Source organism: Notamacropus eugenii, chromosome 1, assembly GCF_028372415.1.
Source record: "Notamacropus eugenii isolate mMacEug1 chromosome 1, mMacEug1.pri_v2, whole genome shotgun sequence".
Taxonomy (NCBI): domain Eukaryota; kingdom Metazoa; phylum Chordata; class Mammalia; order Diprotodontia; family Macropodidae; genus Notamacropus; species Notamacropus eugenii.
In genome coordinates this window covers 293,667,550-293,694,498 of record NC_092872.1, presented here as the reverse complement: position 1 = coordinate 293,694,498, position 26,949 = coordinate 293,667,550, and the positions used below count along the sequence as shown (strand labels likewise).

General features: G+C 41.3%; 1 protein-coding gene across 2 annotated transcripts; it reads left to right on the top strand.

The window, feature by feature from the left end:
* Positions 1-806: 806 nt before the first annotated feature.
* On the top strand, positions 807-25,716 carry DCAF4 (DDB1 and CUL4 associated factor 4). 2 transcript variants are annotated; one of them, XM_072629215.1, is made up of 14 exons: positions 807-1,141; positions 5,053-5,155; positions 7,137-7,234; positions 9,340-9,497; positions 9,992-10,074; positions 12,204-12,306; positions 13,314-13,457; positions 14,950-14,999; positions 17,076-17,155; positions 21,582-21,677; positions 21,803-21,900; positions 22,305-22,481; positions 23,176-23,290; positions 24,695-25,716. In XM_072629215.1, the coding sequence occupies exons 2-14, from the start codon at positions 5,055-5,057 to the stop codon at positions 24,886-24,888; spliced, it is 1,497 nt and encodes a 498-aa protein (XP_072485316.1). In that variant the 5' UTR covers positions 807-1,141; positions 5,053-5,054; the 3' UTR covers positions 24,889-25,716. The 2 variants fall into 2 exon arrangements, with proteins under 2 accessions (XP_072485316.1, XP_072485315.1); XM_072629214.1 differs by having other exon boundaries at positions 21,579-21,677.
* The last annotated feature ends 1,233 nt before the right edge of the window (positions 25,717-26,949 follow it).

Here is a 26,949-nt window from a genome sequence, read left to right as displayed (position 1 = left end):
TAGCACTTTTTTTGACGTCGTGGAAAATATATCACCCAAGGCCTTTCGGATTCCCGAGGTGGGTCAAAGTCAGTCTCTCTGGACCGGTTTCTACTCTTTTTTTCTATCAGTGAGAAAGGAGGGGGAGCTTCTTTTCGGCCGTCAGTTGGTGACCTCAGCTCAATGAAGAGCTCCACCTCATTCCCTAATTCAGGAGCCAGGGAGGATAGATTTCTCTTCTCCTTTCAGCTTTTTTCTTAATCATACAGCCCTCGAGTGGCAGCAAGCAACCTTTAATTACGTCTGAGGGCCGGAGGACACCCAGCGCCAACTCTTCTTAATGCCGAGGACGCAGACCCAGGAGCCCCGGGTTCCCAAGGCACGTGGCCGCGGCCTGCTACTTCTCGTTTCACAATTGATTAATAATCCACCCTTTAACTTGTGAAGTCGCCTCAGGTCCTTCTCGGAAACAGGTGTGACAGAACACATAAATTACATCAGCAAGTCCACAAGGAGGGGTTCAATAACAGAGAAGGGAAGGGACGGCCTCGGGGTTCCTCCCGCTCAGCACTCCCACTCCAGAACCTGAGGACCCGGCACCTCAGCCCCGCCTCCCGGTCATGTGACAGCATCTCTCCTCCTATGCCCTTCCTCTCCACCCCTCCCGCGTGCCCCGCCCACCCGGCTCCTCCCAATCAGCTTACGGCTCTGATTGACGGCAGCGAGAACTAATGATAAGGCAGGAGCTGCCCTATCCACGGAGAGGCCTCGGGAGGGGGTGGGTCTCTGGCAGGGGATTGGCTGACGCCGAGCTGCGTCTCTCTTTACCCCCCCAGCCCCACCCCCTTCCCGTCGTCTTCCCCGCCCGGGTGTAGGTTCTGGGGGTTTGTGGGGAGCGCTACGTCGGGGTGGGTTCGTGGGAGGCAGTAAGCCAGGTTCCCCAAGCCCGCTTCCGTTCTCTCGGGACTGACAGGTGCTTCCCCGCCTCGCAGGGCCTGGGACTCGAGGAGAAGGAAGACAGGGGACGTTGGGGGAGGGGAGGAAAGACGAGAAAGTCCGGTCCTTGGGGAGGAGGGGTGGAGCACGTGGGAGAGAATTCCCGCGTGGGACGGGCGGGAGCGAGCACGTGGAAGGGGAGCCCACGTCGGGAGTGGTGAAGCAGGTAAGGCGGCGGGGGTCTCCCACGGAGCGTGCGTCGGGTGTTGCTCAAGTTCGAGAGGCGCTCAGCGCCTGGGTTCCGAACTTTTTTTTTTTTTGTCTTTTCCTTCCCCACGCTGAGAGTTGCCTCCTGGAGGGGGAGGCTCCCGGGCCCTGGCCCTGCCTCCCCTCCGCCTCCCAGCGGGCGGTCGGAAACGCGGAGCCACGCTAACCCCGAGCGGTGACTGTTTGGAAGCGGACCTCGGTGGAAGCAGCCCACAGGGGCGGGGAGACAAGGCGGGGTCGAACAGACCCTAATTAACGTTTTTGCTTGGGAGATTGCTGGAACAGAACCGGAAAATTTACCCCAAACGAGCCAAGGGAAGCAGACGATTCAACTTCCGGGAAGGAAAATTTTTTTTAAAAAAAAAAGGTTACCCGGGGCCAAGTTCAAGTTCAAAACCAACCCCGGGCGAAGCTAGTCTGCTACATTGTTACTTAGGCGGCCGGGCCTGCCTTGGACGAGCTTTGATCCCCACCCCTCCACCTCCGCACCCTTAATTCCCTCGATTTCCTTTACCATATTCTTAGGGGGTTCCCTTTTAAATGGACAGCAAAGGATCCTGCCCTGCAATGAGGAACAAAATGGGTTTAGTAATCGTTGTTTTATGTCCTCCACTGCCTAGCAGAATAGCTTGCGTGTAATCAGACACCTAATAAACGTTGGGCGGTTTGCTTTTCCAAGTTCATTTCAGCAAATGTCTGAATTTAAGAAGCTGTTTTCGCAGCTGGAGCCATAAAATGGTCCCAAGTCAGCGCAGATTGTTTTTCGTTCTTGAGTTTTTACTGTGTGAGGATAGTAGAGTACCTGGTACGTAGGAAGTGCTTGTTGACTTGACTTAGAAGAATCATGTGCGAATCACATGAATAAAGTGCTGAGCCTGGATTCAGTTCAAATGCGGCCTCGACCTTGGCTGTGTGATCTGGAGCAAGTCACTTAACGTCTGCCTTAGTTTCCTCACATATAAACAAATGTAAAATAGGGGTTTTAATCGGACCTATCTCACAGGACTTTTGTGAGGATCAAATGAAATAATGACATTTGTAAAGCACGCAAGGTTCAGTTACTTAACCTTTCTTAAGTGTAAAAGGGAGATTATGTAATGCCTATTTCTTAGAACTGTGGTAAACATTAAGGTGATATATATGTAGGTCTTTGACTTTGGAATATATTTGTGTATTTTCTGTATGGTCATATAAATGAATTTGAATGGGTCGAATTGTTTAACTCCCCCAGCCTCAGATTTGTCTTGCGCTAAATGGAGATCATGGTACTTCTAACAGTCTACCTCACTGGGTTGTTGCTCACATAATGTATGAAAGTGGTTTCCAACCTTAGTTGTGTTCCACTCTTCATGATCCCATTTGGGGCTTTCTTGGCAAGGATACTGGAGTGATTTGCGATTTCCTTCTCCAGCTCATTTTACAGATGAGGAAACTAAGGCAGATAGAGTTAAGTGACTTGCCCAAGAACCTTTTGTAAATGCCTATCAGAGGAAAGAATGAAGGAGTAGTGCTTTATAAAGTTTTATGTTCTGTGCCAGTCTTTTGTGGAATACCAAAGCTTTTTGAAATTCTGTAGGTTCCAGTCCTCTGGAGTCTTTAGGCAAAGGACCTATGACTGAGTGTGGTGAGCACTACGTGATCCACAAAAGTACAATTCACTCTATTTGAAAGAGCCCCTAAAACCATACCTTCAAACTAGATCAATACTTGATCAAGGTTCTTGTTGGGAGATGTGATGGGAGTTGTGGCAGTTTTCTGTATTCTCAGAGACTTAGATCATCTAGTCCAACCCCCTCATTTTACCAGGGAGGCCTAGTCGAATCCGTTCAATATGTATTGATCACCTACTTAGTTCAAGTCCTGCACTCAGTGGTGGGGATGCAGTCAATCAATAAAGAAATCAGTCCCTGTACACAAGGAGCTTTCATTCTGCAGAAAGATAGCACCTACACATTGATACAGATATAAATATGCAAACTTTGCTGAGGAAACTGTAGGAGGTGGCACTGAACTGAACTTTGGAGGAAATTAGTGATTCAAAGAGTCAGAGGTGAGGAGAGAGTGCCTTCTGGACAGGGGATGCAGCTTGGATGAAAGCGAAGGACAGGAGATGAAATGTTCTAGGCGATACATGTAGCGCTCGACACCAAAGTACTTTGCATTCTTCTGAAGAAAATGGTGACATTGGCAGTGAGGTCCCTTTCATTGGGAGGTTTGGCTCACCTTTATAGGAGTACCTCAGTTTATACAGTATAAATAAATTTTTCTGGAATTATGTGTAAATGAAATTGTCAAGCAATAGGAAAGCTCTCTCTTTGTCAAATCTTAATGTTAATCTTTCATAATTCAATTACATACATCCCACTTTTTACTTTTTATTATCTCATTTGATCGTTGATAATAAAAACCTTAGCGCAGTGCCTGCCACGTAGGGGACACAATACAAATGCTTATTCTCTTTTGTATAAGCATAGATTATAAAGTAAGTCACATGTAGTTTCCTCTGCAATGTTACAGCTTCCAACTTAGCTGGACATGGAACTATGGGCTACATCAGTGGGGAAGAAAACTTCACTGGTTTCCAAGAACTGTTTCCAAGAATTATTAAAAAAAAAATTTTTGTGATACTAGATAAAAGTATTATTACACAAATGTAGACTTAGGAATGGGCACGTAGGAGGTACAGTGGATAGAGTACCAGGACTGAAGTCAGGAAGATTCATCCTCCTGATTTTATACCTGGCCTCAAACACTAGCTTTGTGACCTTGAGCAAGTCACTTAACCTTGTTTGCCTCAGTTCTCATCAATAAGATGAGCTGGAGAAGGACATGGCAAAACACCGTAGTGTCTTTGCCTAGAAAACCCCAAAGGAGGTCACAAAGAGTGGGACACAGCTGAAATGAACAAACAGCCACAGGCTTAGGAATAATATACTACAGTTCTTAACACTGTACACTTAGAAACTTGTCCTTTAAAAAGAAACAGTGTGGTATAGTGGGAAGAGCTCCCACTTAGTATTTGGGCAGCCTTGGGCAAGTCACTTAAACTCTCTGAGCCTCAGTTTCCTTATCTTTAATAGGTGGGGGTTATACTCAATGACCTCTAATGTCCCTTCCAGCTTTAAATCCATGATCTCCTGTGAAAAGAATGTGAAGAAGGCCCCGAAAATGTTAGGTGGACCTTAGGTGAACTTATGGAGAATAAAGATAAGAATTACATGAAGTAAGCAAGCTCAGATGGATCTGAGTGATCTGTGTGGCTGAAGGGAGCAGCCACCTCAGTAAGATCACAAGTCCGTGGAAATATGAGCTACTGCTTACAGGCACTTAAAGGTCTATTCTTATGTAAAGAACAATCCATTTCAAAATAATATTATAACATGCAACATTATATATAATATATATATACATACAAATAATATAATAATCACAGCTAGCATTTCTATGGTGCTTTAAGGTCTTCAGAGTGCCTTACATATATGTTAATACACAGGTACGTATTCAGGGACTGGTTGATTTGTGGGTTATCTTTATCCCTTATATTTATTCCCACTCTGCTGCCTACCTTTTGTAATTTCACTAATCAGTTCCTTTAACCATCCTATGGATGAGGGTGGTAAAAGATTTGGGAGTTATGGGTGGATTTCAGTTCATGCTATGCTTATCCCCTCATGGATAATTAATAGTTAATCATTTCTGTAAATAATAATGTTTCCAATTCTCTAGGTGATTTTTGGAGTAGTTTAGAGATCAGGGATCCAGAAATTTTATGGGGATGGAGGAAGGTGACATTATGAACATGAGGTGTGCCCTATACGTGATGCTAATTTGTGTTTGTTTTTTTTGTTTTGTTTTGTTTTGTTTTAACAGAAATGAAGAAGAGAGGCTCATACATCAGGGAGAGATATGGGAGAAACAGTTACCGGCAGAACAGTGCCTGTCGCTGGAACAGAAGGCGTAGTTCTAATGAAAGGCAGGTGTAGTAATGGGAGTCAGCCTTTGTCCCAGGTCTCTTTTCAATCTTAGCTACGCTTAAGAGTAGTGCTGGGCTCCTTATTTGCATTTGGAATATGCATTTTTTTTTTTTTTAGACCATAGCTGTTGTCTACAAGAAGTTAGAAATAAAGGTGACACAAGCTGCCTTCAGAGAACTTTTCCTGATTAGATCTCTTGGTTCCTGGGTAGAAGTATTTGTTATTTTACAGCCAGAGGTACAGTCTTCTAGGAGCCATTCAACAAAGGACTGGGGAAAGATGAAAGATCTTTGCCTTTCAGGCAGAATTATCCTAAAGAAAAATGAATACCTGTGGAATATGAGTTACATGGCATCACCAAACCCAAATATATTCACCTTCTCTATTTCCACTCATTCCACTGTGCTCTGTCCTAAAGAAAAATTGATTACTATACCACAGAATGGAAGGGTTTGTAACTATGCTTGAAGTCACCACTTTGCTCAGATACACAGATGGTTGCTCCTAGGTCCTATATGTCAGTAAACATGTGAGTATGTTGGTCACAACACTTTCTTCTGAAAGATTCCCTAAAGGAACAATCATATCAATTTGAGAATGTTTCCACCCACCAGACTCCTTTTCTTGGAATGAATAGATCTTTAACATCAGAGTTGATTAAGTATATCAGCCCCACCAAAGTATTTCTCTCTAACAATATTAGGCATAGCCACAGGCAGTTGGTGTAAGAATGTAGCCTCCCCAAATCAAGCCTGTGATTGAATTTTAAAAGGATGCCAATAAGTAACACTTATATAGAAAAGATAATCAATGTTTAAGTAATAGAGTAACCTGGGTGTCCTTGGGACAAAGACCTTTCCACACAACATGTGTGAAGGCTTAGGTAAGGATGTGGCCATAACTAAATTGTAGGAGGGCATTCTGAAAGCCTAATAGACCAGCAGACATCTTTTGGAGCTAAAAAAGGCAAGGGTTAAAGTCACTTGAAAAGCAGATGTAAACCCTATCTTTTCTGTTGCTCATCACAGAACAAGTTGGAAAAATTTGGTACTAGATATTTTTCCTGTAGTTGTCCAGATTGCTGCTATTTAAAAAAAAAAAAGTCTTCATTCCCTTGCCTTCATTATTTCTAAGGTCTGGGCCAATTTTTTAGCACACTTGATAGTTATAATGTAATTAAGCACGATTCTTAAATAAGGCCTTTTGTTTTATCACCTCATAAACTCAGAATTTTGCAGCTGGAAGAAATTGAAAGATCATCTGGTCCTACACCTTTGTTTTACAGGTGAATCTAGGTCCCAGGGAGGGAGATGAATTGACCTGCTGAGATTAGGACCTTCAGTCTTCTGACTCATTCCATTACTTTTTTCCCTATATCAGGCGGGCTCCTTGCCCTCTGCTTGTAGTTTAATAAAGGTCATATGGATGATTCTTTAGAATAAAAGCAGCTTGGAACTCAGTAAACAGTACCTTTTCATTCTGGCTTTGGCCCTGAAGCAAATGTCTTCATTCCTGAGCCTCATTTTCCCCACCTGTAAAATAGAATAGCTAAGAAAAGCTTGGCAAACCTAGCCAAAGAGGACAAAGACTAGGATTTGCCTGGTGTGAAATTGCTGCTTTTCTAACAAATGAGAACTGCTGTGACATTCTTAGTTGTATGGGTTTCTGTGATATATTGGAGTACTTTGCAGCTGGAAAATTTCAAATGACTTCACAAAAATGCATTGATGCTTAGAGGTAAAAATGAGAATTACTCTGAAAACAAACAAGAGTGAACAAAAATATTGCCTGAATATTTTGAATATGTGCAAAGAGAAAAGCCTACAACTTCAGTTTTCCATATGAAAATAGGCAAAATAACCAGACAAGTTGGTATGAATGTTAATTTAGCTGTATTTTATACCATAGGTAGAGAAGTATTGGAACACTGCAGCAAGCAAACATGACCTTCCACCTTACCGTAACTGCTTATGTTTACAGATACGGAGCAGAGACATCTCATAGTCCTCAGAGTTCTGACAGCAGTACTAGAGCCTTTTCATCAGCTTCCAGCTCAGATGCAAGCTCTTCAGTGCCAGGTAAGGCAGTTGCTGAGTGCCAGTTATGACCTCTCTGTTGAATCTTTTCCTTCCTGCAAGAAATAATTCAAACAAAAATCCCACCTAGTCAATTTGGTTTTTTTTTTCCTGTTGAGACTATACTTTTCTTCTTTAGCTAGAATTTTTTTGGGCAAGTTTGTGGCTTTACTTGGCACCAAAGCAAGAAAGCCTTGGGTAGGATGTAGCCAACTTTCTTTCTCCTTTTAATTTTTTTTTCCTTTTTCACAGTGAAATTACCAATCATCAACAAACACAAATATATACGTATGTATGTATGTATTTGCGTGTCTGTATATGTGTGTAGATCAAAAGAGAGGATTGTATATGAACCCATGAGCCCTATCACTTTAATTTTATAAACACATTAATGGTACTAGCTAAGAAATAGAGGGGTAGATCAGTGGAATAAGTTAGGTACACGACACACAGTAGTCAAAGACTATGGCAATCTACTGTTTGACAAACACAAGGACCCCAGCTTCTGGGATAAGAAATCCCTGTTTGACAAAAACTGCTAGGAAAACTGAAAAATGTTGTAGTGGAAACTGGACGTAGACCAACGCTTGACACCGTATACCAGGATAAAATCCAAATGGGTACACAATCTAGATATAAAGGCCGATACTATAAACAAATTAGAGGGGCAAGGAATAGTTTATTGAAAAGTTTTTGCACATAGCCAGTGCAACCAAGATTAGGAGAGAAGCAGAAAACTGGGAAAGAATTTTTACACCTAGTGTCTGTTATAAAAGGCCTCATTTCTAAAATATATAGAGAACTGAGTCAAATTTACAAGAATACAGGTCATTCCCCAATTGATGTGATCAAAGGATATGAACGGGCAATTTTCAGAGGAAAAAATTAAAGCTATCTATAGTCATGAAAAAATGTTTTAAATCACTTGTTGATTAGAGAGATGTAAATCAACACAATCCTGAGGTACTACATCATACCTATCAGATTGGCTAACATGACAAAACAGGAAAATAATAAATGTTTAAGAAAATGTGGGAGAGTTGGAACACTAATTCATTGTTGCTGGAGCTGTGAGCTGATCCAACCATTCTGGAGAGCAATTTGGAACTATGCCCAAAGGGCTACAGAAATGTGCATACCCTTTGACCCAGCAATATTGCTTCTAGTACTGTATCCCAAAGAGATCATAAAAATGGGAAAGGGTTCCACATGTACAAAAATATTTATAGCAGCTCTCTTTGTAGTGGCCAAGAACTGGAAATCGAGGGAGTGCCCATCAATTGGGGAATAGCTAAGCAAGATGTGGTGTACGAATGTAATGGAATACTGTTGTGCCATAAGAAATGATGAACAGGGAGACTTCAGAGGGGCCTGGAAGAACTTACATGAACTGATGCTGAGGGAAAGGAGCAGAACCAGGAGAACATTATACACAGTAACAGCCACAGTGTGCAAGGACTGTTTCTGATAGACTTAGCCCTCCTCAGCAATGCAGGGACCTAAAACATTTCCAAAGAATTCATGATGCAAAATGCCATCCACATCCAGAGAAAGAACTGTGGAGTTGGAACACAGAATGAAACAGACTGTTTTCTCTTTTGTTATGTTTTGTTTAGTTTTTCTCAGGGTTTCTCCAATTTGTTTTAATTCTTCTATGCAACATAACTAATGTGAAAATGTATTTAATGAGAATGTATGTGTAGAACCCATACAAGATTGCATGCTCTCTTGGTGAGGGAGTGGGAGAAAATTTAAAACTTATGGAAGTAGTTATTGAAAACTGAAAACAAATTAATAAATTTGGAAGAAAAAAATACATACTAAACTTAACAAGGTAGTATTGAAGTTGCCATTTGCATCCACTTTGAACTTCATTTTGTTTTCTTCTATATTTACTGCTTTATTGATGTTTTATAGACTTTCAATAATGTTTTATAGATTTTTCAATCTAGTGACCAGTGTGCAACTCTTATTTTCTTCCATCCTAGAAAAGGTGGATTTAAGCAGGAGGGGGAAAGGATCTAGTGGCATTATAAACTGTTTGCTAGGTGTCACTTCATCTTGTTTAAAATTCAAATTTCATTTCATTTCATTTCACATGGTTAAAGAACTGCCAGGATTTTACTTTGATCCCGAAAAGAACCGTTACTTCCGCTTGCTTCCTGGACATAACAATTGCAACCCCCTCACAAGGGAGATCATCCAGCAAAAAGAAAGGGAGAACAGAAGACTGAAGCTTTTGGAGGAAGAGGATATGCAAAAAAAGGTGGGCAGTGTTTTATTCTCATGATATTTTCCCATAGCACGCAGGCATGTGTGCATGACATACCCATAGCAGCTGCTGAAAAAATGACTTATCCTAATGCCTTTTCACCTAACGTATCTCCAGGGCTTACCTTCTCTAGTTGTGCGTTAGAAGGGAGAGGAAATTCCCCAATTGTCTCTTTGTAAAGTTTAAGCCATAATCCTGTTATTTGGCCTACAAAGTTTGTGTTGTGGGAGGAGCACTGAGTGGAAAGACCAGAGTTCTCTTAGCCTACCCCGACGGAGCTGTATGACCCTTAGGCAAGTGTTTTAACTTTTGGGGGGTGTTAGTTTCCTTGTGCATAAAATGAGGAGGCTGAACTGATTGTTCTCCAAAGCCTGAGCCCCAATAACCTAAGAATTTATTGTAATAGTAAGGATGAAAAGTCTCCCTTCACGTTTATGCTAGGTAGAATTTCATCAAATTCTCTCTGTCTCTCTTTTCTTTCCCCTTAGAAAACAACCAGAATTGGATTGAATCCATTACCTTTGTTGAACAAGAGGCAGTTGGGTTTGCTCTACTCCACCAATTATTGCCGGTAAGACATACCTCTTTGGGTTGTTTCTTCTGTTTCCATTAATGGCACAAAGGTTAGACCATATGATCTCTGAAGTTCTATCCAACTCTGATTCTTCCATTATCATTGCTTGTAAACAAGCCTTTTCTGGGTGATTGCTGTGTGAATATCCTTCAAAAGTGCCTTCACTTTTACTACTTACGTCAGTCCCTAGGGAGTTATCTCTTTTCTGGAGAATGAAGAGTATTCCTGCATGAGGGGGGAATGACAAAAGGAGAAAGTTCAGAGAAATTAAACATGGATGAAAACAAAAATCTTTTATTTTGGGGGGCTAATCTATGTGTTACTGTTAAATATTTTATGTACTGATAAATCATTCATATTTTAGTGAAATTGGCAGGTCCTAGAACTTCATTACTATGAATTTCTTCTCCCCCTATTCTCCTCTTATTCTCCTTACCAATTTTAAAAATAAGTTTATCTTTCTAGAAGTGATACACTAAAAAGATACTCTAAAATGAGGATATTATTAGCACCCATTTCAGCCTTTCTACATGAGAGAGTGAGGAAGAACATTGTTTGAGATGCTTTCCAAGTGAGTCAGTCCCTCTACTTGTGATTCAGTTAAATACAAAGTGTTCCAAAAGTTTTAGTACAGTTTTAAGTTATTTAAGCTTAAAAACTTTAGGGACACTCTTTCCTTACTAAATAGCATTCTTGTGCAAGATACTTAATTAAAGGCTCTGGGGAGACAAAAATATGACCTAATCATTGAGAATCCTACCCCCAGAAAGCTTACAATCCAATACCTGGGATAAGGATAAGTGCTTAAATCACATTTTCTCTAAGAGCATTCTAAGTACATTCTACCTTCTAAGTACCAGTTAGAAGGACAGTGTTGTAGAGATGGCAGTCCCTTTCTGGCGGAAGAGGTGAGATTAATTTCTTTCAGTGTTCAGCTGAAGTATGACCTAACACAGAAAGCCTTTACTGTTGTCTGCAAGGCATTGTGTGTGTGTATATGTGTGTGTGTGTGTGTGTGTGTGTGTGTGTGTGTATGTGTATATATATATGTATATGTATACACCTATATATGTGCATGTGGCCTCCTCCAACTAGGCTATAAACTCCAACTGCTGGACTGTTTCATTTTGTCTTCATATTGCTAACATTTGGCAGTGTTTGTCTGGGAGCTTAATAAATGCTTGATTTTTTTTTTTTAACCTTTGTGACCTTCATCAAGTTGCTTTATCACAATATATGTCAGTTTCTGAGGTACCTTCCAGCTACACCATGCTCCTTGATCTTACCTATTGCACTACCATCTCTCCCTTCACTTGAACAGTTAAACCATTGTTTCCATTACATAATGGAAAGGCTACACAGCCTTCCTGTGTCTCCCCTGAACTACAGTGGCCTTCCTATTGAGACTCCATATCTCTGTCCTACAACCGTCTCACTGCTACAAGCAGTTATGTTTGTGTTTTATCCCTCTACTAATAAGTTTTCCATGAAGAAAGGTTCAATTCAGGAAGTAAGAAAAGAGACCACTTAGGAAAACCAGTTTTCCTACTCCAACTTCATGATTCAGATCTCCCAATCTTCTGAACAATAAAGGACACAGAATAGTCCCCAGGGAGTAATAAAGAATAAGTGTGGTGATATAGATGTGCTTCCTTTAGCTCAAAGGCAGGTAAGTATGTCTCTGGATAAAAAAAGTCACCAATCCCAGAGATGAGAGTAAGAACTTTGTATTTGAATGGGGAAAGGTATCTTAAAGGTTTTGATTGAGGTATACAGAAGGCAGTACTGGGGTTAGGATTCAGAGCTCTTGAGGGTTTCTTCTTGACATCTAAATCCTTTTTATTATGTTCAGTCTTTTTTGCTAATTTTGGAAAGTTAAACGGTATGTCTCCCCAGTGCCTAAGCCCAGTACTGTATAAAAGGAAGTTACCTAAATATCTGTGGAATGAAAATGGTTAGATCCTGGGTATTTAGAATCTTACCCTCTAAGCTGTTCTTGAAGAACAGTAAGAAAAGGAACAAATAATAGAGATTTTTCTCATGCTCTACTTACTCTTTCCCACATCCTGAATTTACTTCACTGCTTAGTCATTCCTAACCTCCTTCCCCCCATTTACTCCCCACAGACTAGTCCATGAGTTACGTGTAAACTGCATGCAGAGGAAGAAGGTGGAAATTCAGAGTCCTGATTCCTCTGTTGTTGGAACTGATCACTTTAAATTCATAGTGGTGAGTTGGAGATGTTTAAGGATAAGGATTAGCTATGCCAAAACACTCCACAGGTCAGCCTTTATTTATTTTTTGTGATTTGGTAGCAGGGATCTTCTGGGGATATAATATATTGCTTTTTAACTTTGCCTCCAAAACTGCCACAGAAATGGGTGGCTTTTTATTTTATTATTATTTTTAATATTATTTTAAGCACCTGCAGAATGTAAAATGGCAGGTGCTATCCTGGCAGGGTAGATTGTATTGTGACCATGAACCCATCTATCCCTTCTGCTCCATCAATTTACATTAGGGCCCCTGCATGCCCAAAGACCAACTAAGCATAATATATTCTTTTTCCTTTGAGGTGTTATGTTCCTCAATTGGATGGTGAATTATATGCCTGTTCCAAGATAAAGGTGGCCAGATTTGGAGCTCATGTGCATCAGGAACCAAGAGATTCTAGGAAATGTAACTTGCATGATCTGTGTACAAAAAGGCATTCATTTTCTGAAGCATAGCCCCATTTCATTTTCCTTATAGAAAGAACCCTTCTCCCTATAATTTGACACCATTTTCCATACTATCCCATCCCCACAACGTACATAATACTCCTAAAAAGAATGTAGTAACTTTTTGATCCTAGGTAGCTCTGGAGACTATTGAAAGAACACCCTTGAGGAGGATAAAAAGTACTAGAATCTCAGTTCTGATTCAAGTACTGACCTCAGTTTCCCTGGTAGCATTACCTCTAATATGTCCCCCTTGTATGATGGCGTCCATACTTTCCATTCTAAATGGTGAATTGCTAGGTCAGGCAGTTATCAGCATTACCCCAAAGATGACTGTGTTTAGGAGTGGTGAAGGGAGAGTCCAAGCAATTTCTGCTCTTAGAGTTAGCTGACAGTATTCCTGCTGGAAAAAGTAAAGGAGCAGTGAACCAGAGAAAAGTGAGCTATTGCTCAGTCATGACCCTCACAGCTGACCCTGACTCATACTTTGATGTAGCATGTGGTTTGCTTTGGCAGGCTGACACTGCCCGGGAAAGGATATTCACAGTTAATGATGTGGAGCATGGAGGCTGCAAGTATGGCATCATCAACCTTAGTGGTTTAGGAACCAAGGCTCTCACTGTGGAAATGTACGACAACCTCTACTTCACCAACCGCAAGGTAGGTCATTGATGTTTCAGTTACCAGCTATACGACCTTTCCTTTCCCTTTTTCTCTCTAGTATTTCCATATCCAGTTTGGATTTAAATGAGTGGTCCCTGGCATTTGGAGAGGCCAAAAAAGAAACTGGGGTACAAAGATGGTAGAAGACAATAAGCGAAGGCACAGGACTCATTTGTCTCATTTTTTGTTCCAAATGACTCTGAGATCCTGAGTAACTGCATTGTGGAGAAGCAGCCTGAGCAAGTGGTGGCTTAGGGAGAGAAAATTACTCCTTTCCCAGGTAGATGCAAGATAGTCTTCCCAGACTGGGTTTAAGAGCTACGGAGGATGAGGTATGAGGAAGAGAAGTGTTATTCAAGGGTGTCTCAAAGTACTGTGAGGATAGGAAAAGTAAAATATTTCAGTAGAATAAGGAACCTTCCATTTTCATAGTGTCTCTACAAGACTAAGCTAGAAATCTGAGCTTCAAACCCTCCAGCTATAGCTCCCTGACTACTATCAATAAAAATGTGGACTCTACCCACACACATTCCTGCCCACCCTTTTTTTTGGTAGTATATAGGATAAATTAAGTTTGGGAATTATTTGAGGTGAAACATGTCTCCGTACAGGTTACCTGTCCTGAGAAATTTTGTTGCTTTTTCTTTTTTCTTTCTTTCCTCACTTGTTATTTTAGTGAAGTAATATGGCAGTAATACAGTGCCCACATTATGTTCAAAGAATCTGATGGTGATTTTTTTTCCCCCATTCAAAACTAAAGAAATATATATAGCTTAAAAGCTTCCCTCTTTGAAGTGTTAAGGGGAGAGTGTCACAGAGAGAGAGTCTGCTTTGCTGATATTTACTGGGGAGAGGAGACAAATGATTTTACTCTCTAGATCCCTTGACTATCAATCCAGCACTGAGCTCACATGTGAAAGCACAAGGTGGGATCAACAACCTTATTCATGTGTGTGTTCGTCCTTCTTTGCTGAAGAAGACCATGGCATCAGAGGAATAATGATATGACTTGCACTTGACTTTGAGTGAGGGAGGGCTGTGCAGGTCACCAGCCTCACTTCTCCAGAGCCATCTGAATCCAGTGACCAGTATTCATCAGCATGACTGGAGATGACCTAGGATGAGGCAATTGGGTTTAAGTGACTTGCCGAAGGTCACACAGCTAGTGAGTGTCTAGTGTCTGAGGTGAGATTTGAACTCAGGTCCTCCTGACACTTGCACTGGTGCTCTAGCCACTGCACGACCTAGCTGCCTATTCATGAGTAACCATTGGGATTACTATATTCTTCTGTTTCAACAAACATAAAAGCCACATAGAACTTGAGAACTCACCTCTGACTGGTAGTTAAAGTCATTGGGTCTTTCCCTTGTTATAAAAACACATGGAATTTAACCAGCTCAAAGGAAGAAGGAAACCAAAACACGTTCCTAAGTTACAAAGCAGTAGTCATAACTGATTTTTCCTTCTTGCTGTGTGCTTCCTTACCAGGTAAATTCTGTATGCTGGGCCTCACTGACTCATCCAGATTCCCATGTTTTGTATCCTTCAGCAAGTGAAGGAGCTTGAGTGGCTCACAAACACAGAGTATCTGTAAAGGTGTTGGTGCCTAAATAAGAGGCTGAATGGAGGAGCTTAAGCCACTGCTGACCCCCCACCTCTTAGGAAAGAACGTGCAAGAAAATCTTATGGAGTAGAAGAAAGGAGCAAGCAACCTCAACATAGGTACTACTTCCCAGGAACATTTTGTGCCTTGAGAAAATGAGTATAAGTGTCCAAGAAGGCTTTTATTTGTTTAGAATTAAAAAGAAAGCTCCCTAGAATCTTCCTTTCCACAGCTTTTATACCTTCCATTTCCCTTTGCCCCCACCCCCAGGAGTTTCAATAAAAGAGATGTCTTTTAAGTAAAGTTCCCCTACAGTCAGGGGAACTGACCAGAAGAGTGAAAAGTAACCATGGAGGACAGAATTAAGAATAGCAGTGGGTTGCAAATTAAGGCTTCTTGTAAAGGAAAAAACTGACCAACAGAACTGTCTCCCAGTGAATTTCCTTGGGAGATCATTGTTTTCTTCTCACGTGATGTCTGTATGACTACTTGGATAACTATTTATGGATATTGGGAAAGAGAGCCTTGTCTTGTTCCAGTACAGGTTGGACTGAGGTAGCTGCTGAAGTACCATTCATGGGCAGCTGGGTGGCAAAGTAGATAGAGTGAAGGGCCTGGAGTCAAGAAGACCTGAATTCAAACCTGGCCTCAGTTGTGTGAGTCTGGGCAAGTCACTTAACCCTGTTTGCCTCAGGTTTCTCATCTGTAAAATGAGCTGGAGAAGGAAACGGCAAACCACTCCAGTATCTTTGCCAAGGAAACCCCAAATGGGGTCATGGGGAATCAGACATGACTGAAACAAATGAACAACAACTGAAAAGTTCAACTCACATTCTCTGTCATTGTGATAGCTATAAGATACTCAATTGCTTATTAATGTGTATCTCAATCTCTGAAATAAGTACCTAATAGAATTTGACATTATAAAACTTATCATGTAAAGCAATATGGCATACCCATCACATATCCAGGTATGCCTTGCTATTGCTCAGTTCACCATTCATCATTTTGAAAGATCTAGCCTTAAAATTTTTATGCTGTTGATAACACCGTTTGCTACCCTTAAAGCATATAACCGTGGTGGAAGTATTAAAAAAAAAAAGTGTTAGTTACCAGGCATCTAAAAAAAATACCCAGTGATGTTAATTTAGGTGAAGGTTTCTCAGTCCAACACACTTGGTGGCATTGGTTTAATTATTCAAACATATCTTCCTAAAGCCCAAAAGAAATCATTGGCCTATGTGAAACATTCAGTTTTCTTATATCCCTGGATCTTAATACTAATCTGTTGGCTGGTGAGTTTAACATTCACAGTGAACAGCCACAATCTCATATTATGATAAAAAGCCTTCCTTCCTCCTGGTAGAGGTAAAGGATTCAGTGCATATTGAGGCATAGTTCTGTTTTGAACATGACCAGTGTGGGAACTTGTTTTGCTTGGCTATATCTGTTTGCAGTAGGGATTTTCTTTTTCTTTCTCTGTTGGAGGTCAAAGAGAGGTGAATGGGAAGAGAAGGCAAATCTTCATTTAGAAAAAATTTCTTTTTAAAAACAGGTAGCTGCAAATAGTTGCTTTTGTCTGTTCGTTGTGTCCAACTCTGACCCCATTTGGTGTTTCGTTTTGTTTGTTAGCAAAGATCCTACCAGTGGTTTGCCATTGCCTTTTCCAGCTCATTTTGCATATAAAGAAACTGAGGCAAATAGGGTGAAATGAGTTGCCCAGGGCCACCCAGCTAGTAAATGTCTGACACCAGATTTAAACTCAGAAAGAGAGTCTTACTGACTCCAGGTCTAGCACTCTATTCACTGTGCCACCTAACTGCCCCTGCTTTTTTGTCTACTAAGCAAGAACAGGGAGAAACACGTCCTTGATAGCTCAGCTACAGGTAGCTATGTGAAAAGTTTGTATGTCCAAAGGCTTCATGGTTCTGTTTACAAGAATACATTCATCCTCGTTCTTTCCCAAAAGAGATTCCTTGTTCCTCCTGTTATCCTTAATGTCATCCTTCAGACTCTGTCTCATGGGCATTGCAGAGACTCCAGGCTGTGCCAGTTTACTTCCTGCCTCCTTGTTCAGCAACACCAGGCCAGGTACAGTGCTTGTTTGATTTGAGTGGATTCATATTTTAGTAAGGCTAGAAGAACAGTGTACAAAGTAAAAAACCATAGGATTAGGACTCATGAGCAAACTGAGGCTCAGAGATTAAGGGACTTGTCCAAGCTCACACAGGGAACAGCATAACCAAGATTCACACCCAAGTCCTTTGGCATCAGATCCGTTGCTTTTCACTGTACCATATTGCTTCAGAGGAAACCTACATTCTAATTCTGAGTGTGCAGTCCAGTAGCCCCCATGCCTTTGATGTCTCTCAGCCTTCATTTCCATCTTTCTTACACGTAGCAGGTACTCATTCTAATAGACTATGTGATTGTAAGAAGAGACACACAAGATATGGGAGTGACAAAGGCAATGTGTGGTGCAGAGTGCTGGAATGATCATAGACTTATCCTTTCCAAACTAAATATTCTCATTCCTCAAAAGTGCCACCCCCAAGGCAAAATGACTCCCAGAAGAATTAATGTCAACAAATTAGAACTATTCTCTGAGTGTGAACAGTGTGTTGCTAACTTGGAGGGAAAATTGAGCCAGCACACAATTGGCAACGGTGGAGCAGAAAAGGAGTGGGCAGCTTTCAGAGATTTGGTGTACAGCACTGCATGTGCTCATCCAGGTCGGAACACTCACAAACTGATCACAAGACTGATTCGATGAAAATGATGGGGAAATTCAGAAGCTGCTAAACAAAAGCGAGAACTCCACAGGATACACCAGCAGGATAGTTCTTCCACCTGTAAGAAGATAGCATTTAATTGCGTCAGAAGCAAAGTATAAGCAAAGCTTAGAGAGATGCAGGATTCCTGGCTCAGTAACAAGGCAGATGAAATTCAGTTTTACGCTTATGGTAATAATCCAAAGCGCTTTTGTGAGTCCCTGAAAGCTATTTATGGTGTATAACCAGTGGTGCATCACAACTGTTCAGTGTTGATGGAGCTGCATTGATTAGTGATAAGGATATAATCCTAGAGAGATGGGCTGAACACTTTAATAGTGTTCTCAACAGACTATCATCAGTCAATGCTGAGGCCATTGACCATTTACCTCAGGTTGAAGTCAGTCCCTCTGGTTTAACTGAACTTCCAACTGAAGAAGAGGCTTTGAGGGCCATTAGACTCCTTTTATGTGGCAAAGCACCTGATAGTGATTCTATTTCAGCTGAGATTTACAAGGTAGGGGGACCATTGCTCATACAAAAGCTGACCGAAATTTTCCCGGTTATATGGCAAGAAAAGGTTCAAGGATGCCTCCATTGTCCATCTCTATAAGGTAAAGGGAATAGATTGTCCTGAGACAATCTCAGGGGGATCTCTCTCTTAGTCATTACTGGTAAAATTCTTGCTAGAGTCCTCCTTAATAGAGTCCTCATACAAAAGCTGACCGAAATTTTCCAGGTTATATGGCAAGAAAAGGTTCAAGGATGCCTCCATTGTCCATCTCTATAAGGTAAAGGGAATAGATTGTCCTGAGACAATCTCAGGGGGATCTCTCTCTTAGTCATTACTGGTAAAATTCTTGCTAGAGTCCTCCTTAATAGAGTCCTCATACAAAAGCTGACCGAAATTTTCCAGGTTATATGGCAAGAAAAGGTTCAAGGATGCCTCCATTGTCCATCTCTATAAGGTAAAGGGAATAGATTGTCCTGAGACAATCTCAGGGGGATCTCTCTCTTAGTCATTACTGGTAAAATTCTTGCTAGAGTCCTCCTTAATAGGCTGATCCTTCACCTGGAAGATGGACATATACCTGAGAGGCAGTGTGGCTTCAGAAAGGGCCAAGGAACAGTTTGCTGTCCAGCCTCAGGAGAAATGCCAGGAGCATAATAGAGGTCTATACACAACGTTTGTGTATAGACCAAGGCCTTTGACACTGTTAGTCATGAGGGCTTATGGAAAATTATGTCAAAATTTGGTTGCCTGGAGAAGTTCATCAGTATTGTACATCAATTTCATGATGACATGTTTGCCCAGGTTCTAGATAGTGGACAATGCTCTTGTGCCTTCCCAGTCACCAATGGAGTGAAATGGGGCTGTATGCTTGCTCCCATGCTTTTTAGCATGATGTTTTCAGCCATTTTGTCAAATGACATTTTTTCAATGAGGATGAACACAGCATCAAGGTCAACTACCATACTGATGGCAAGTTCTTCAGTTTGAAAAGGCTACAAGCCAAGACCAAAGTGGAGGGAGATTTGGTGCTTGATTTTCTGTTTGCAGATGATTGTGCACTCAGTGCAGTCACTGAAGCTGAGATGCAGCAAAGTATGGATCAATTCTCTACTGCCTATGTTAATTTTGGCCTAATAATTAACACCAAGAAAACACAGGTACTCCATCAGCCATCACCACACCATCCATACATAGAACCGTTAGTTAACACAAATGGAGAAGTTTTGAATGCCGTGGATAAGTTCACTTACCTTGGTAGTGTCCTTTCCAGGGATATACACGTTGACAATGACGTTGGTGCATGGATTACCAGAGCTAGCTCAGTGTTTGAGAGGCTCCAAAGAAAGGTTTGGGAGAGAAGAGGTATTAGATTGACTGCCAAACTGAAGATCTACAGAACCATTGTGCTGACTTCATGGTTGTATGCCTGTGAAACATGGACAGTCTACCAGCACCATGCCAGGAAACTGAATCGCTTCCATTTGAACTGTCTTAGGAAGATTCTGAGGATCACTTGGCAGGATAAGGTACCAGACACTGAAGTCCTTGCTCAAGCTGAACTGCCAAAGCATTCAAACTACACTTCAGAGAGTGCAACTCCAATGGCCTGGCCATGTTGTTTGAATGCAAAATGTCCACTTGCTAAAAAGACTATTTTATGGAGAACTCACATGGGCCAGGCAATCACATGGTGGTCAGAAGAAGCAATAAAAGGACACTCTCAAGAACTTTGGATTTGACTCTGCGAAGTGGGAGATACTGGTCCAGGATCACTCAGCATGGCATGCCCACATCAGAAAGGGTGCTATGCTCTTTGAGCAAAGAAGAATTTAGACAGCACAAAATAAACATAGGATGCACAAATTTGGAGTATCCACCCCAAATATTCATATGGACTATCTGTGCCCAACCTGTGGTGGAGCATTCCAAGCTCATATTAGTCTGATCAGCCACAGTCAGACACATTGAAACTTCACTTTATCGTGGTGATGTCATTTTGGTCCTCTTCCAAAACGAAGGACAATAACCAAGCAACTCAGTAAACATTTGTAGAATTGAATTGCCCTTCCTCATCTGTAAAATTAAAAGTTTGGACCAGTTAATCTTTGAAGTCCTTTCTTTTGCTTTAAAAAATACTAAAGTTGGGGCTCTAATTTATCCTTTGATCTGTAGTCTTGTTCACATTTATGTGTTTCATAGAAACTGAGACCAACAAAGTGTCTCAACTGTTTTCTTGAGATTTTCCAAAGTTTGGTTCTAGCGAAGGTCTAATAACAAAACCCTAGGGCCTAAGTAAGCTTTGCTTACTGTAGGGAATCCAACACAGGCTGTCTGATTCCCTAGAGACAAAGTTGATAATGTTATGGTTGTTTCCAGATACATTAATCCTAAAGTGGGGATTACCTAAACTAGTCTCAAAATTAGTGTTAGTGGACTTAAAGGTTTGAGTAAATCCTCTCCTCCTAATCTTATTAGTGGGACCCGATTCCCAAGCAAAGGTGGTCTGAGTGGCCTATACAAGAAAACAAAAGATATATATAGGTTGACTTTTTGAAAACATTTAATCCTGAAAGCATTCCTTCTAGGAAGTCATCAGGGTAAGTTATTTGGGGTAGCAAGGTAGTACAATGGATTGAGCACCAAGCCTAGAGTCAGAAAGACCTGAATTCAAATGTGACCTCAGATACTAGCTGTATGATCCTGGGCAAGTCATTTAACCTCTGTTTGCTTCAGTTTTCTCATCTGTAAAATGGAGAGCACCTATTTCCCAGGGTTGTTACAAGGGTATAAGTGAGATAGTATCTATAAAGCACCTCACGTAGGGCTTGGCACATACTAAGTGCTTTATAAATGTTAAATATTATCATTTTATTTGTTTTTCCAAACATCCTGTGGATCAGAATTGAGGAAACGGGAGAAGCCTTCCAATTCCCTTTCTAAGACTGCGTTCAGAAAAATTGGCATGGACTCCACCCATATGTGAATACATTAGCAGGTTTCCCAAGAGCTAGGTGCAGAAAGGTTCTATTCCTAGCCACAAGAAAACCTGGTGCAGCATAATTTATGGATAGTAGTTGCTAATCTCTGAAGTTTCCTGGATATATGGGAAAGATGAGGACATGATATAGGCACTGCAGTGGAAATGTGGAATTGTACTAATATGTTGTTTCACGTTTGCCTACCTAAAATTATTATTATTATTTTCCTTTCTTTTACTTTTTAAATGTAGCAGGAGACCAGCCTGGAATGCTTTGTAGTTTTAAGATCTCCACTGCCTGGTCTTGTGCATGGTGCCTCAACCCCCAGGCTAATAATTGCTTCAGTACAGGTGAGCTCTGACCTGTTCCTTAAAACCTAAAATAAGGGAATGATTTAGTAGGAGGCTGTCCTCACCTTTCACCAGCTTGAACTTGTGGAATGGTCCCAAAGATGACTTGTGTGTGTCCCCCTTAGGCTTGTCCAGAAGGGTCCTTATAACCAACGCAGTAACTGGTCATCGGCAGGTGTATGGGACCAACAGTGATGTACTGACACAACAGTTTGCCACCCAGGTTGGTTGAGATTAAAAAATTGATCTAATGAAGTGCAGATTGAAACATCTTTTTCTTTTTTTTTTTTTTGATTATTCATATTCTTTCCTTCTCAATGGGGTGAGAGAATTAAGAACTGTTAATTAAAGGAAGAAAATAAGAGATCTAATCAAGAGTTCAGGTGGTAGTTAACTAAAACCCAGGAAAGATGATCATGGTTTCCACCCCTCCCCCTGTATGCCCTCTACTGCCACTCCCCATTTTATAGGGAATTCTAAAATAACTTGAGAATTAGTAGATTAACTTTGCAGAAAAATTTCAACCTTAATTAGATCTGGCTTACTGGTGGTTGTGGTTGGTTTACAAGCAGGCAGTAGATGTTAATGTAATGAACCAGCATAGACATTCCATCCCTCTCTACACAGAGCCCTCTCCTGTTCAATGGCTGCCGCTCTGGCGAGGTCTTCGCCATCGATCTGCGTCACCGGAGTCGTAAAGGCCAGGGCTGGAAAGCTGCCCGTTTCTTCCATGACTCAGCTGTGACCTCTGCTCAGGTCTTACAGGATGAGCAGCACCTGATGGCAGCAGACATGTCTGGAAAGGTACAGAAGCAAAACTGACCTCTCTGAGGGAGCCAGGCAGAGGGCCTTCACTAGAAGTGCCCTGCTCTGAAGAAAACAGCGATAGTTGGCGTTGGCGTGGTACTTTAAAGTCTGCGCAGCACTTTCTTACAGTATCCCTGTGAAACCTACTGCAGGTCGTACTTTCTCCATTTTGTAGATGAGGAAACGGAAGCCAAGGTTCAGTGATCTCCTAAGGTCACACAGCTAATGTGTCTAAGACCCAGTCTGGACCCTGGTCAGACCCCAGACTCAGAAAGTAGCCACTTAGAAAAAAATTATTTCCATCTTTGAACTTGGTATGTACTACTTAAGAAGGAAGAGAGATCCATTAGAAAGCTGTTGTGTGGTGTGGTTTTTAAGAAGCAAAAGAGATCTGATGAGCTGAGTTTTGGGGGCCTTGCTTTGCTACTCCACTCCAGGCAGAGATGAGCATGACTATCATTCCTAGAGTTTAAAGAGAGAGTGATAACCTGGGAACTGGAGAGTGGGAATCTGCAGGCACTAAGTACTCTGGCACTGACTGTGCCTTGCCCAACATGAATGTGGCATTTTGTTTTACTCTTTTAAAGGTAAACTTGTAGTCTGATTCTAGCTGCCAGCTCTTTGTTTAACTAATATTCCTAGTAAAGTAGGTAGTTCCTCATGACTTTCCCTTTATGACCTTAACTCACAGATCAAGCTATGGGACCTGAGGGCAAATAAGTGTGTGAAACAATATGAGGGTCACAATAACGAATATGCCTACCTGCCCCTGCATGTACATGAGGAAGAAGGACTTCTGATAGCAGGTATGTGGGAAAGATACATTTATATGTAGGGAGTCAACAGAAAACAGACCTGCCCCCCAACTTCAAGTTATCCTGGAATGTCATATAGGGTTTATGATATGAGATTCCATTCTATTGTATTATTTCTCATGTAGTCTCCACTGGTTAGTGGTAGACAACACATCGGTGAGGGAGGAGCCAAGGGCCGTTGATTAGGCTACATAAGCTTGACTGGAACAAACTGGAAGAAAAGTAGTGATGGATATTGGGCGTATTTTCAATAGTGAAGGAAAGGGTTAAAAATAGTGAAAATTTTGTGCAAACTTAGTTATACAAAATAGGTAGCCACATGAGATGGGTAGAATAAGACTGAAGATGACAGGCTTGGATTTGGTATCTAGCTGACTAAGGGATATCATCCATAAGATACTTTATTGTGGGATTCACCACCACCACAACACCACACCCCAAAAAATTGCTACTTGCTTCCTACATACACAGCTACCAAAAGATATTTTAAAAAGTTCAACAAATTCCTGGACCCTGGACCCTTGCCTCTTACATAATCTTTATGAGTTCATATTCTCAAGCAAGTATATCCTAATAAGTAAGTAAATAAATCCTAATGGACAGGGTTTCAAGATAACATGTATATCAAACCAAATCTGAGTCTCTAATCTCTTGGATAATACAGTAAGCTATCACTATGCTTACCTTCCAAATGTATTTCCTCTGAAGACTTCCAAATAGCATACACATTGCAGTAAGTCCAGTTTTCCTATATTTGCCTAACAAATATAACCTATTTTCTCAAGAACTGTGAGCCCTGAAGACATAAACTGAGCCTTTGTATGAGGCAAGGCTTCAGGGAGAATTAGCTGGTTTGCAGTTAGAGGTACACATGCAGGAGTAGAAAACATCTTCAAAATTTTCCATTTTATTTGTTTATTTTCCCAAGTCCAAAAAATGAAACTGACCTACCCTTCAAACTTTGAGGAAGAATTGTAAAGAGAATAAAGGGTAGGCCAGGGAGTTGCTGGTATAAACTCCCCTTCACCCACATACCCTGGTGGAATTGTCCCCTAGTGTACTTCTACACCCCCACCTCTCAACTAAGGTATCCGATCCCTGGCCCAGAGGAAGGAGAGCAAGTCTAGGCAACTCAGAAAAGTCTAGTGGTCTACATTAGTCTGTCAAGCTTCTCAAAGTCTCCTGAGAGACAGTGTCCAGAGATTTGTATATTATCACTTCGAGAACCTCACAATATACATATTAGAACACTGTTTAGAAATCCTACTTTTCTGTTATTTATCAGTGTTATTAACACTTTTTCACATGTACATGCTAGTGCTAAAGAATCTTAAAGAAGTTAAAGTACACCTACTCAGCATCTCATCATTAACCAACCCTTTTTTCCCTTTTCAGTGGGGCAGGACTGCTATACACGAATATGGAGTCTTTGTGATACCCATCTGCTCAGAACCATCCCTTCTCCATACCCATCCTCCAAGGATGACATCCCCAGTGTGGTTTTCTCTTCCCATCTTGGGGGTCCCCAAGGAGTGCCAGGATTGCTCTTGGCTGTTCGACAAGATCTCTACTGTTTTTCCTATAATTGAGTTTGCACTAGACCAGAGAAAAAAACACAATAGATCCCAGCCTAATGGAATGGAGTTCTAACCAAACAGATTAAACACAGACTCATTAGTACTTCTGATGGTATTGATACTGTTGCCATCCTTGGTAGGATATTTTCAACAGGTGCTTTCAACTTATTCTTCTCCTCTTAGCTTCTTGGGTTCAGTTTATAAGTCTTGCATTATATGGGAAAGCTGCAGGTGTATTGTCTAATTCCTCTGTGGGCTCAAGGAGTGTGCAAATCCTTTTCATAAAAGGTGCCCATTTCCCTTCCCTTGGAAGATCTCATTCTGTTTTAAAAAGTAAACAAAACTTTCCAAGCTCTGAAAGGATTGATTGAAGATTTTTTCTTCTCATTGACCAGAAACTTTGTCTTGAACTTAATGAATGAATTAGAAGTTAATCTGGGTCTGGGTCCCAAGGTGTGCACATATGCACATGCCTTATCATGATAACCACTATGATGTTTCTACAGACAGTGTAAGTAAACAAAGACTTAAAGAAAAGTCAGTCTTTTTATGGTCTCCACAGAATAGGCTATGGCATTATGAGATGGGTAACACTTTAACCTTAATTATACAGCACTTAAGTCTCTGGGATATTTGTTCCAGTATCTTTCACGAGCTTTAGAAAGGAAAGATTTTTTTTTTTAATTATGACTGGTTTTAAAATTTTCTTCCTTAACTGAGCAATAAGTATTAGGGACGTGTAACTATTTACAGTGCTTGTAATAGATGGGAAGTGTTTTTAAATCATCAAGCTTCATAAGCCTTTTGCTAGTGAAAAATAAAAATATATCTTTGCCATTATGTGGTATGATGCCTTGTGTTGCTTTAGATGCTTAAGCTATACTGACATCAAGCTTATTAAAATGTTGGGTGATGACATCACTACAGTTTAATAGACATTCCCAGTGGGAGACAAATTTAATACAGAGGACTGTGCAGTGTGATGGCTCTATGTGGCTATTACTGTGTTAGCCAGTAACAAATTCCTAGTTCAGTAAGAGTCCGGTGCCTGATGTAGGATGGGAAGCCACCATTTTGCCTGGCCTGAATCCAGGTGAATGAGCTTACTCTGACCCGTCTCCCCTGCCCACCCTTTCATTCCAGCATTTCGCTTTACCACTGGCCTACTGCTCAAAACCTACTGAAAGTTCACTCACAGGTTTATCTTTTGAACCACCCTCTAATCTAAGGGCTAAGGTTGACCATGTTCTCACATATAAGATCCTATCACTTAGTTTTTAAAGCTGGAAAGGATCATGAGAGCATTTAGACCAATGGGTAATGTTAAAACGCCTAGGTGAAGAAACAGGTTCACAAAGCTAATAGTGGCTTGCTTATGGCTTCCAGGGGTGGGGAACCTGCAGTCTTGAGGCTATATATGTCCCTCTAGGTTCTCAAGTGCGGCCCTTTGAATACAAATTTCACAGAAAACGGGTGTCCTGTGAAGTCTGGATTCAGTCAGTCCATGGGGTGTTGAGGCTGTAGGTTCCCTACTGCTGCTACAATGGGAAGGAGCATTCAAGGTCTCTCTGCCTGCTCATTTAAATTAGGGGATAACCTGGCTGCTGAAGCATTCAAGGTCTGTTTTGTTTTGGGGATTTGGGTCGGGGAGGGAGGGGAGCTGGGAAATAAATATCTAGTTCCTGTCATGAGGGGCAAATAACTTGTGTGGCCTTCAGGTCACTTCTTGAAAGCCTCTTTCCTCATCCCTAAACTTAAAAGATTAAATGGTTGCTCAGGCCTCTTCTGGGTCTATAATGGGTAAAATAAGTGGCTTGATAGTGGCTACAGTGCTGAGGTCTGTGTGTCTGTGTGTCTACCTTTTATATTTTAGTGATGGCTTTCCTCTATACCCCGGTAATTTCCTGGGGCCAACTAGGAGGTGCAGTGGACAGAGCACCAGACCTGGAGTCAGGAAGATTTCATCTTTCAGAGTTCAAACCTGGCCTGATACACTTGCTAGCTGTGTGACCCTGGGCAAGTCACTTAACCCTGTTTGCCTCAGCTTCCTCATTTGTAAAAAGAGCTGGAAAA